The sequence below is a fragment of the Triplophysa dalaica genome, chromosome 25, assembly GCF_015846415.1.
Source record: "Triplophysa dalaica isolate WHDGS20190420 chromosome 25, ASM1584641v1, whole genome shotgun sequence".
NCBI classification, from domain to species: Eukaryota; Metazoa; Chordata; class Actinopteri; order Cypriniformes; family Nemacheilidae; genus Triplophysa; species Triplophysa dalaica.
Window position 1 is genome coordinate 7,854,764 of NC_079566.1, and position 13,435 is coordinate 7,868,198.

The 13,435-nt window shown below is 40.1% G+C and overlaps 1 protein-coding gene across 6 annotated transcripts in view; it reads right to left on the reverse strand.

The window, feature by feature from the left end:
- The window catches only part of trps1 (trichorhinophalangeal syndrome I), a 97,103-nt gene that overhangs the window by 56,851 nt on the left and 26,817 nt on the right, over positions 1 to 13,435 (reverse strand). For all 6 annotated transcript variants that reach the window (XM_056741271.1, XM_056741275.1, XM_056741272.1 and 3 more), the window contains exons 4-5: positions 9,842 to 10,935; positions 2,504 to 3,125 (exon numbers count right to left, since the gene is read on the reverse strand). In XM_056741271.1, the coding sequence (XP_056597249.1) occupies positions 2,504 to 3,125; positions 9,842 to 10,935 (1,716 nt within the window). The remainder of the gene's footprint in view (positions 1 to 2,503; positions 3,126 to 9,841; positions 10,936 to 13,435) is intronic.

Below are 13,435 nucleotides of genomic sequence, written 5' to 3' on the forward strand. Positions count from 1 at the left end.
GAAACTCAGATGTATTGCTACACAGATAAGAGGCATACACACATTCATTACGCACAGGTCTTTGTGTTATGCTCAACATAAACATGCATATCAAGGCATGTCTTCATCTTCTGACATTTACGCAAAAGGAAATAGACAAGACGGGATTTGCGTATCCTGAAGGAAAAATCGATGCTCGCAAGACAGCCAAAATAGTGGGGACCAATCACAATTCAGTATGCACATAGCTGTATTAACGCAGACCAATTAGTACGATGACATTATATTAGCAGGTTGCATTTTTGAAAACGAGAGCTGCAATACATTAGTTTTTAGTTAATAATAAACAAAAATCAGTTATAGGATAAGTATATAAAATATGTAAGTATATAAAATTGTGTGTAAACGGTTAGCATATACACCACTTTGAAGGATGTTAATAACACTTGTCCAACGCTGGCCCAGAAAAGCATCCTGTTTCTGTTTTTAACACTTAACAAACGTATGAACAAATCACAACCAAGCGAACATGTTTTAACCGATTAAAAATGTTTAACTAATATCTTTAAAATGTAATTACAAATAGAAGCAATACAAAATTTACCCGCAAGTGCTTCTGGACCAGTGTTTATTACTAATGAAGTGGTCTATAATAATGATTTAAATGGTGTTGTGTACGATGTAACAGAAAATGTCAGTTTACATCATATAACTTCCCAAAGAAAGAGACCTGCAATTTCAAACAGTGATTGCCGTATGAAGCAAAAAGTTTCAGATGGCAGCTTTATCCTTACATTAAAGAGCATTTTTACATACAAAAGTTACAATTCCTTTCAAAATAAATCTAAAGCTGCATTAAGGTACATGATTTTAGCTCTGACTTTGGCCCCAATTTGCAGTGGGTACAAGTCGGTGTTAGTTTTAATCATTCTGCAGATTTTGGGCATGTGGACTTGACAGATTTCACAGAAAACCACGTAGTGTGTGATGGCTACAGATTTTGATTTTTACCCTCAGGCTGTTCAGAACGGCACTGGTAGTGTGCAATCCTCAGTCATTTACTGTGTGATGCCCAGTTTTTCTGAAGCCAAATTCGACAAGTGGGTGCCTTCGGATTTTAAATCTAATCCAGCCTTTGGACTGAACAGATCTTAGAACAAGATTGATGGAGTCTATGTAAGCGGTTGAATTAACTGCAAGTGTTCAATATGATCCTTAACACAAAATAAAGTATATCAATACAGTTCTCCCTTGCAAGGACATTAATGGCTAATTCACTCTGCACCAAAAACACCAAAAAAAGCAGAATCTTTTAAACATTCCCAAATTGATTTAGAATGCTGAGAAACATTACCGCCATTGTTAAACTGTCCGAACAAACACCAAGAGGCTTTACCACTCTGATCCATCCATGAAGTTGGAATTTGTTGAAACGGTGAACTGGCTTTCATAAATAAAGTAACAAGATCTCTTATGTAAGCTATTTACATGAAACATCACACCAGGTCAGATAAGGTAGAGAGAAGATGGCCGAACTCATGGAAACACGGTCAAACATTGATGTGTTCACTGTGCTGTGAACTCTTTGTGAACAGCACACACAGTATGGATCCAACTCCATGTCACAGTAAATAGGTTCGGGTCTGGTTTGAGGTCTTGTTACATTATTTATTGATGCGCCCTCGTAGTTCCTATAACATCTTCCCTTCAGTCTGCTACCCTAAAGCTCAGAGCAGGTATACGTTCCAGTTTCGCTTTGTTTGTCTCTCTGTGTTGAGGACCGAGATGGCTCTGTTGTTGTGTCTGCAGCTCTCTGGGTAACTACCTCAATTCGTTTGGCAGGGCTTCCAGTGTTACACGGAGCCGCTGTGGGTCCCTGCACATACTGACTTCATTAAAACTCAAGTAAGGATGATCACACACAGACAGACACTCGCACAAACAACCTAAGCTCGGGGGATGAACAAAGATACCATACGAGCAGACGGCTCAGGATGACGGGCAGGGAGAGGCAACTGATAACTCTTGGCAGTCGTGAACAGCACTTCTCCGTCTTAAAGGTGCTGTAAATGATGCTTTTATGGAACCCGCTTCAGGAAATATCCTTATTACCTGCCACATCTCACCGAATTCGGTTGGAGGCAGGAGATTTTGAGGCTGTCTGCCTGTCTGTTATTTTGCACGTTTTCAAAATGACACATTTTTGGGAAGAAATAACTCTTAAAAAAATATTTTTTCAATTCAAGCATCGTATTCAGCTTCAGTGCTGGTTGGCAGCCGAGTAAAAATTGGCTAGCCTCACTATTTACAACCTCTCCGTCTCTGACGACAATGCTCTTAAGGATAAAGCGTTATTAGGGCGGGCCTTGGAAGACGGGGGAGTGGCCAATTTCGTTAAAGTTACGAATTCACTTTCAGCACCTTTAAACTCCAGCTATTGTGTTCCTGTTTGTAAAACTTCATTATCTGAAAAATAAAACATGTGCAACGCTTACAATTAAAAGTACCAAAGCCCATTTCTTACCCGTAAAAGCGACTGGGACTCTTCCTTGGCACTCTTGCCCTCTGTAGAGGATGGGTACTGCCCAGTTTTCTCTCCGCCGCTTGGTGGCGTACCAGGAAGGTAACTTTTCGCATTCGCACTTAGGCTGTACAGCAGCCCCGATGAGTCCCTAAGCATGGCCGCCCCCTTCTGCTGCTGGTCTTTGACCCCGGCACCCACTGCGTTCAGCAAACCCAGCGTTGCCTGAGGGAACGGGGCCGGGCTGCCTCTCAGAATCTCCCCTGCACGCTCTTTAGGAACCCAGACAAGACTCTGCACATGCTGCTCCCCACCTCGGACTCCACCGCCTAGAGCATCAACCCAGGCCTTCTCTTTCTCGTCCTGGGTCTCGCTCTTCATGCCTTCTAAGCCCGGCGGCGGCTCGGCTCTGCTGGCCTCCGGAGGCACCAGGCTATAGAGTTTCAGATCACCTTTGCTCTCCTCTTTGATGCGGAGGGTTGAAGGGGCAGAACAGCCGTTGGCAGGAGCGGAGGCGGGGTCAACGGAGTCCTTGCAGTGGGCGGAGTTGAAGTGGTCCAGCAGTGCTGTGGTGTCTGTGGCAGTGAAGCTACAATGGCGGCAACGGCAGCAGCCGTGAACCCTCCTGCAAACACAAAGAAGACGAGTCATTTATTTTGCATTCATCGCGGAGCCATTCAGTGTGCAAGTAGTAGCACATAACACTTGTTTTACCTATTACCCTGGCGTTTGTCTTCTAAGGTGCCATCTACGACATTGTTTCCAACCTTTTTTGTCTTATGTACCCCCACAGCCTCATCACTGAGCCTCAAGTACCCCTTTATCAAAACAAACCAGCAATGCGTTCCTTTTAAAGCAAAAATGCACACCTCCCTGATGTCCTTACACACTATATGTGCACATATATCCTGCAATGATTGTCAAACACACAAATGAACACAATTTATCTGGTCTTCTTTCCACAACCAGGAAAAATCTACGAAGATAAGTTATTTTAATCTATTGATGCCAAGCAATATTTTGGGTTTTATAGATTTAACAAAGCAAAACCGAAGTACACCCTTGGGTACAAGTACTACAGGCTGAAATCATTGATGTAAGAGACAAAAGTCTAATCCGCATTTTAAGCATACTCAATATGTCCTTATCTGACATCTCACTCCCCCCTTAACTTGGTCTAAATCTCTTTAATATTCCATAATTACAGCTTTGTCCGATATTTTCATTTGCATAATGGCTCTTTGTTCTTCTCCGAACAAAAAAGAAAGTAAAACCATTTTAAATTATTGCAAACCAACTGAATGTGATTTTGCCCCGAAGAAAACCAATGATTTCCCATAAGCGTGTACTTCCTGTTTGAAATCGAACAGTGTCCGACAAAGTGACAAAGTGTACAGGGTAAGAGTGCCCCGACCCAAAGACAATGTTTATTTTACACGCATGGCTAGATGTGCTTGGACAATGGCCATTCATTGATGGCTTTTGCTTTTTAACTGTACGTCAGCTGAGTATTTACATTCCGTGAGAGGTTACAAAATCAAAAAAGTCCTTTGAGCTTCAAGTTCATGGGCAAATTAAGCAAATACCCTGCATTAATATCATATGTAAATAAACATCACAGAACAAGACAAAACAATATAGTAATATACAAATGCAGATAATTTAGATATTGTTTATGAGTTCATAATTTCTCAAATAATCTCACTAAAAGCATAACAGATGCTGAATTAGCTGCAAAATGCCAAAAAAGTCTCCTTGATTTTGTTTTGTTAATGTAGATCAGTTTAATAAATGGTAAAAAATCATGCAATTACCAACATGTTAAGTGAAATATCAGAACAATTTATAACATTTTAAGATTAAAAGCTACTATCATTGCGCTTACAAGAGAATTCAATAAATATAATTTAGAAAAAATTAAATCAACAAGAAAAAGTAGATACATGTCTGTTGTCCAGTAAACAGCCCCTTGCAACCACTGAGTCTTAAACCAAGATGGATAAAAAGAAAGAGAAGTTAAAAAGAGAGAGAAGGCAAAAGAGAGCAAAACAGTCAGATGCCATCTCTGCCCTTTCGGCACTTTCAGCGCTTTTCATCATTGCTGCTGCATGACTTTCCCAGCATGCAGTGCTGTAATTTGTTCCGCTTCAGTACACGGAGACAGGCGCAGATCAAACACTGGTGCATTCCAGCAACCGGTGTGCTGTGACAAGGTGTACAATCCAATGCATTCTCCCCTGATTACCAACAACACAATCTCGAAACAAACCCAACATATATACACATAGAAAGACATTTAAAGTGTAGGTGAGACTCGTTTAAAGAAAAGTTTGCACCTTATAGAAATAAACAGAGTGACAAGCATATAACCTTTGGTTAAGTTGTTTTCTGAAGACTAAACGTTACCGTAAGTGACAGGCACACAGATACATCCAATTACCATAAATCTGTAACAGATAAAAACTAGCTACTTCAATGACCCACGAACTCGAGAACAACTGCTTTCCAACAAAGCACGGTCTGCTTCCAACACAAATCATCTTCTTTGGTCACTGACATGGAGTCTAAATATGTTTGTTAAGCCCATTAACCCAGAACTGATCTTCTGGAATGAGCTTCCGCAGTTCACAGGTTTAAGATTCAGTTTTTAATAGAGAAGCTGACACTTTAAGCCTGTTTTAGTCGTATACTGATAAATATACAAACATAAAAATGAGCAAAATAAACTTGACAATTAACATTAGTTAATGCACAATGAACTAACATGAACCCTGGAATTAGCTAACATTAACAAACACATAAATAGATGCTGAAAAATAGTTAATGTTAGATAATGCACTTAATATAACTAATATTAACAAATACAATCTCATTGCAAAGTGTGACCACGTTTTAATCTCACAAGTTGCATTGCCCACAATTGAAAAAAAAACGTTTGCTTTATAATAAAATGTAAATTGACATTGGAAACAGATAATTTGAGAGTTTATAAACTAATGTAGCCTATTTTATGCCAGGCAACGCTTCTTATTTTCTTCTGCAAAAATGTTTAGGGAAAAACTTTAAAAATGTTTTCTATCTGGCTTATCCGACATCATTTTTTTTTTATTATGAAAATAATAATTATTATAGTTTATATATAAAACTATACTGGTCTAAAGCAATTAATTTGTGACAGAACACCATAAAAATATTCTAAGTTAAGTTTTAAGTAGAATCAACATAATAAACATCATATAAATAAACCTTGGCGCATATAAGTGAATAAATAGGGCAATCATGATGGTTTTCTCAAATTCATTTTAGTTCAAATGTTTTATGACAACTTTCATAATTTGATTTAAAAAAACAATGATCTCGAAAAAAATCTATTAAAAAACAAAACTACTAAAAGAGATATGGTAAATGTTTCCAAGACTGTTAAAGAACAGTCTAAAAAAGTAACCTCTAAAAAAAGAAAGTTTAGTTTTAATAGAAATTACCTGAATCTTGCAATCACACTCATTTAATCATGTGGTCTTATTAAATAAAACAAGTCAACAAATGATCTTGTGTCAACATTCATCTGCAGGCCTATATGAGCATCATGTAATCACAAACCATCGTATGCGTTTTTGTGTGCAAGTGCTTGTAACGACCAAATCTCAACGTTACCTACCCTGCGACGCTATAATTTCCTCTACGCTTTTAATTGAATTGCAATCACAGACTCTTGACTAAATTCTCTTACTTCTCTCCTACTTCATTTTGCAAAGCATCCAAACAGCATCATCGAAAACACTTGAAATCACGTATGACATAAATGAGAAGCAATATCGATGTCAATAACACAACAGAGTGGCAGTAATATGCGCTTGTGAAAATGAAAAGCCCTTTAGCTATGCACCAACACACCCGCTCAATATCTCCATTTTACGGGACACGGAGCTCCCTGAATCACATCGGCAACCAACCCAATCCCCATGACATCACACAGGAAATGGAAAATTGGGAACAGCGCAGCCTGTCGCTTGCCTGGCTGCCTTTCTCAAGGGACCGAGAGGTGACAGTAGAAAAAGATGAAGAAAATCGCAACGGGAGAGTGAAAGTGAGTCCGTCAGCTGTTTCGGTCTCTAAAATGGGTGATGGGAGTTTGCAAACTAGGAGCCCAGTTAGCAGCATCAGCTGGAGACGGGAGGATCCTGGGAGATGTTCAAGACTGCGCCATATGATGACATTGTGACTACGGCTCATGTTTCTCCTCTTTACAAAAATAGGCATTTACAAAACAACCTTAGCATGAACCCTTTTGGGAAAAATCTGATCTTATGCATTGCTATCCACCGCACACTACATCCAAGCTTTTTGTACTGTGTATGTGCCCTTAAGGTTGAAGTGTGTCATTTCTGGGCCACTAATGGCACCAAACAAAATTGCATTTCTTGCCCGGCTGGGTCAGACAAAACAACACGAGCCAAATAAATGGTGCAAGTTTAAAGCAAGCCTGCCTGTTTATTCTGAGCAATGAGAGACGGTGGGGTTGGGTGTGAGGGGAGAACCTGTTTAAAAACAGTTATTATGTTTGCAATTCTTTCACAAAAATGACACTCTTTAGCCTTAATAGCAAGTCGACTGACTGAATAAAAATAAAACAAAGTGCATAAGAAGCATCTACGCAGGTCTATTCTCGCTACTACAGCTCCTGCACGTAAAAAGGTCTCTTCTTCCAGAGCGGAGGGCAGCGCGAAATATTGAGTTTGCTGTGGATCGGGTGGGCATGAGGTGTGGGAGGCTACGGCATCGATATCAGGTTTCGCATTCGTGGTGGGTGGGTTGCTGTTTTGGGACTAGAGGGCAGGATTTTGCTCATAAATCTACACTATAGCGAGGTATTCAGGAGAGACATACTGGAAATATTATGTATCAGCGATTCGACAGACCACACAATCGTTCGCACGCATACATGGAGGTCGCCGAGCGCTTCCACACAACCACACGATGAAACTGGATACCATGACACAGATGTTCATACAATAACATGGAAGACACATGCATGCGGTAGCGTACATGCTAAAATCTAGTCTGGTTCAAGCGTACGTATGCGATATTCTCATGTTGCCCATAAAGCCGGTGAGCAAAATATATAAGTTAAAAAACAAAATGACATACGAAGTCTTTCTCTCACACACACACATCTGAGCTAAGAAGCAGGGGGTCTCCAGGGAGAACAGACAGGTCTGATTTCGTCTCTCTCCTCGCTGGGTTCCAGGCTGTGGGCTCTGAATACAAACACTGCCTTATTCAGAAGGGCCGCACGCACAAGCTGGAAACAGTCGGCCTGGCTCTGCTCCACATCCACCTGAAACAACCAGCCCCGGGCAGCTGAATCACGATGGACGTCACTCACGGCTCGAAACACACAAGAAACCTTCACACATGATCCTTACGGGACAGGTGCGTGTGTGAGGCCTAGAAATCTCTCGTTTCCTGACGTACGCGCCAATTTGAGAAATTTCGCCAGGATCTTTGACAAGTTAGACTGGGTCATTTATCCCTGGAGTGCGTGCAAACCTGTGCGAATGCAGAAAGACTGTTAACAAATAAAAAGACCATCTGATACATCTACTATGAATTACCAAGGCAAGATCATAAAAAAATGCTAGAACTGAATGTATTATGAGGACTGGTTCCAATAACAGTTCTGGAAAGAAAAATAGACGATGTGCGCATCACGGCCACCTTAAACATTGCTGTTGTCATGGCGATCTGAAGGTCTCTTATTTCCTGCAATTAAACAGTCTGTGTAAACGTACCTTTTCAAAGTTTATGTGCCACATCTGTGTGGCTTTCGCTGTTAAAATTTTTAAAATGTACATATCACATGATACACAATACAGCTAAACACAAGGCACTGGTTTACAACAGATGAAGTCTGGATAATTCCTAAATGGCAAAAATGAGAAAAAAAATTATATTTAATTCAGATTCATTATGACTATTCTCTCCTCTGAAATTGTAATGATTTGATTGTTGAGTGTAATGAATGGAATAGGATGTTTTTGTCCAATCGCTGCCTATTATTTCCTCCTCTAAGAAAAAAAAGTATGAATTAGATTTAAAGAACCAGAGATCTTCAAAAAAATAAAAATATGTGGGTGAACTACTTTTTCTCTTAAGAGGAAATATATTTTAAACTTTACATCTAAAGTTTTTTTCAGGTGAAAAAATAAATATAAAAAAATTAACTTTAAATATACTATTAATTAGATTGAATCTTCTAACTGCGAAAACTAAAAACAGATTCTATGCCTTAAATTCACTTCTCCGTAAACTTCCTAGCAATGCACTATTTTTAATATCCAACAAAAAAATGAATGTATTGTACATCCTATGCTCCAAAATAATTTCGGGCCTTTTTGGCATTCATCTGATTGTTTTTCATGTAAACACAAGTAGTAAAATGCAGGGAAAAATGTTGGCACATAATACAGCACAATACAGTATATTCTAATGTCAACCATATGTGGAATTGAGGTGGCTTGGTGTATTTACACAACACGTATATTAGATTTAGCAAAGTGCCTTTCTGTTCTTCTTCTACCGTGCCAAACTCAAGCGGACATATGGATTTCGGTGGTGCAGTAAGCTAATTTTTATCAATAAATTCAAAACAGCACATGTAGACATGTCTATAAACTCTGGCAGAAAATGGAGAGTAATTGAGATCTTATGTGAAGGTAAAGCACAGCCATCTCGTCTGCATTGACAGTATACACCACACAGCTGGTTAAAACAGTATATTCTGGAGAGGTGTAGCTGATTCCCGCATGAACACACAAACACACACACAAACGGACATATGCATGCACACACACACACACACACACACACTCAAACAAACAAACACACACACACACACACAATACACTCACTTGTGCACCTGGCCGCAAGGCAAGCTAAATCAAAACCAAAGGGGAACCACTATAGGAAAAGATACTCCCTGACGTTTAGCATTTTCAGTTTATTCAGCTGTGTTGCTTGACTTCAAGTAAGGTGCAAAAAGGAAAACCTGTAACCTATCAGTATGAGAGGAAAACTGCTAGCACAGAAACTGTTTTTTTGCAACTCGGAAATACAAGCTTGCTGGTTATAACAACAGCTGCTTTCACTGTCCAGTAAGACGATAATAGTTAAATAAATAAATACAATAAAAGCGTATAAAATGTGAAAAAATATGCATATAAATATCAGACCTTACAAAATAAATAGAATAATTGATATAATGTAATGTATTCCTCTAAATAATTATTAATACTGCTAAATAAGTTACAAACTAAATAGAAAAACTTCATGTAGTATTACCTGTAGTGACGAAAGATCTCCTCCTCCACTTCGGTAAAGAAATGGCACTTAGTGCAGGCGTACTCTCCAGGTTGGTCTCGCCCCGGCCCAACCCCTCCATCCCCTGATCCCTCCACCTCTGGTTTGACATCCAGTAAGTTGTGTGGGACATGGGCGCTGTCATAGTGCAACAGAAGCAAGTCAATGTCAGTTGAGGTGAATGGGCACTGGTCACACAAGTGGGTGACGGACGCTCTGGGGGCCGGTGGGGACGGGGACGCGTTCCCCCCGGCTGTTAGCTGCAGCAGCAGAAGAGCGCAGTGCGAGCACGTGCTCTTACGGCAAGCGAAGGGATAGGAGATCTCCCCCAGGTGCTTCTCGGGAGTGCAAAGCCCACGTGGGCAGAAGGGGCAATGCTTGATGGTGCACTTGTGAATGCTGTGGGCTCGCTGATAGTGATGTAGGAGCGGAGCCACGACGATCACATCCGGACCGTGAGTCATCGAGTAACGGAAGTCACAGAACTGGCAGTTGTAACTTGTCACCACCGTTTCTGGATCGCCCGCTCCACCGGTCTTTCCGCTCTGGTGTTCCTTTTTCCGCAGATGGGAGTCTCCCACTTTTTTGTCCGTGTCTCCCGGACTGTCCACCCTGACGGCCCCCTGACCGTGTTTTTTCTCGTAGTGCTCCAGAAGTGTGGAGCTGCTGACGGCTTCGCAACTAAAGCTGCAGTACTTGCACCAGTAATACGCCGCTGGGGTGTCACCTCCCGTATGGGTGGGGGAGTCTGACGCCCTGATTGGCACAGAGTATCCGGCCACAGTGTCATCCTCCGCCCTCACTGCCACCCGATCTGTCCACTTCCCTTGCTCGTCCGTTCCTATGCGTGGCATGCCGTTCCCCTTCCTCTCAGAGGACCTCTCCTCCGGGCTGGGGTTGGATGGAGGGGGACTCTTCATCTTGTTAGGGTGGGTGGCCAGGAAATGCTGCTCTAGGTCCACCGAGGAGCTTCCCATGTAGGTGAAATTACAGAACTTACAGCGGAAGTACTTGGTGTTGCCTTGACAGTCCTGCGTCTTCCTCCCGATTCCGATGAAGGTACCTGCTAACGTCACCTGTGAACGGAGCACGGGGGAGGGAGGGGGCAGAGGGAATGGAAGACAAAGAGAGGAAACAAGATCAAAAAGAGAAAAAAGAACAATCATCTGTGAATTGCAGAGAAATAGAGGTCTGATTTTGTAAAATGACAACAGACTTTCAATAACCCTCAAAAAAGAGGCAGCGGTTATCATCACCACACAAAGGATAATCACATTTTCTGCCTTTATTACATTTCAGTGCTGAGATTTCAAAAAGCAGACAGGGAACATGTGAAACCTGTTGAGAAGTCTAGAAAGCAACCATGCAGGGAAAAACACGTCTTTACAGATTAATTATATCCAGGCATTGAGAATACAGAACACAATAGCTTTGCTTCTGAATATAAAAATAGTACCACGACAAGATGAAAATAATGGAAACGATATAACAAAGAATTTCAATAGCACACAAACTATCCGGCTAAAAATCACTTTAAATGGTTCATTTAACAAAACACAAACCCTACATAGAGCAGGGTCTACGACTAACACTTGCCTTTACTAACAATAACTGTGACTGGTTTTGACAGCAACAAAAGTTTTTCAGCCGCTTGGCAAAAAGTTAATTTTGAGCTCTGCATGCAAACCCAAGATCTACGACTTAACAGCGTGCATTAGACAACTAGCCTAAAGACAAAAGCTTGGCATATGGAATATTTAGCTGGCAGTGACAGAGACAGGAGAAAGCGAAAGAAAGAGAGAGAGAGGTCCTGGGCTGCATACGCACTGGGGGAAATTCAACGTCATGCACCAGACAAAACAGTCAAGGAATGTCACACAGTGTAGACAGCCCTTCTCCCCCGAGCACCCCCTGAGCTGTATGTTCAAGCAATGATTAAATAAACACCCGCTGCTCAACGTCACACACGCCTGACTGTAATTCTACACATGCATATTATAGATACAAAGTGGACTAATTTGAAGTCTCAGCTGGTTGCTCTGAATCATCTGTCGGAGATACTGCATTTAAGATGAGTGCACTTATCCCACAGACGATGAAAGCTGCCTCTTAATACAGTTTTCCAAATTTATAACAGGGTAAAAACTCGAATTGCCGTAACCAATATTATCATCTCTTCTACAGTAGAAAAACAGAAATAGAAAATTCAAGCCAAAGATCTGCGGAGTATATTAGAGCTTACAATATTGAAGAAAAATTTGATTTGAAAACTATTAAAATATTTATAACTGAAAATGATGCACACGTTTCATATGTGTTTTATATTTTTTTGTGATATTGATAATTAAAAACCTAAAACTTTGACTATAACTTTTTAAGTGTTAAAATTATTTAGTTTTTGCAAACCTTTGTGATATGCATATTTCGATATGCAGGTTTACAAATAATGATAATTATTTAAAAATATATTTCATTTTTGCATTATAGTATTAACATTTTTAAATAAGTATTAAAAATAAATTGACACTAAAAAAATTATAATAAACTATAAAAAAAGAGTATTAAAACATTTGTGTAGAAAATGATATCCTTTATATGTTTTTTTATTTTGTTTGACATATGTAGATTTATAAGTAAGCTTTAAAAAAAAAAAAATTAAGAAAGACAGACAATTCCTCACTTGATAGACAGACTGATAGATCTATAGATAGAACAACATATGCTGAAAGAAACACAAGCAGGCACTGTTTCACAAGGGCACTGATGAAAGCCATTACCTCCAGCTGGTAAAACGGTCAAAAATCGCTCCTGCTCTGGCTAAAAACTAAAAGTTTCCAAATGTGGCTCATTTAGGAAAAAACTTAAATACTCCATTCAAACTGTAAACATGACATTGTTAAGGTGAAGAGTGAAAGCGTGCTGAAAGTTGGGCAGATAAATGACTATGACATCTGTTCATTACCCATCATTTAAAATAAATCGACTCCTGTGTTTTCACTGGCTCCCCTCGTCGGCTTCCCTACGCTTTTCTCCCTCCTCTTACATTGGGAAAATGAGAAATAGCAGTCGACAATATTACCGCATGGAAAATTCCACTAGGGACGAATTCTGAATAGAATCATTATTCAAACTTTTTCCCCCAAGAATTTGTACGGTATTACGACAATTTGCAGACATGCTGATGTTGAATTGAAAAGATTGCAGTCGGTGTTATTAAAAGAAAAAAATCAGGGACGCTAAGCTGTGCCGACTGCTCAACACATGCGCTGTTCTTTTGATTGAGTACATGCACATGTGCAGAGCAGGTAACTGTTCACAATGGTCTATTTAAACATGATCCGCTGAAGCGAGACCATCGATAAATCAGCCAAAAGTCACAAAACAAAGCCAGATACAGTGCGCTAGCATGATCCAGACTAATTTTTTAGTTTGTTTGTTATAAATCAGAAATCACCTTGGTGACATTACAAACGTTGCTTGCGTTTCGATCTCAACTGAGCAGTTTGATTGCTTATTCATGACGTTATTTGCAAACACACGCATGAACAAATACGGATACAGAAAGCGCTTGTCAAA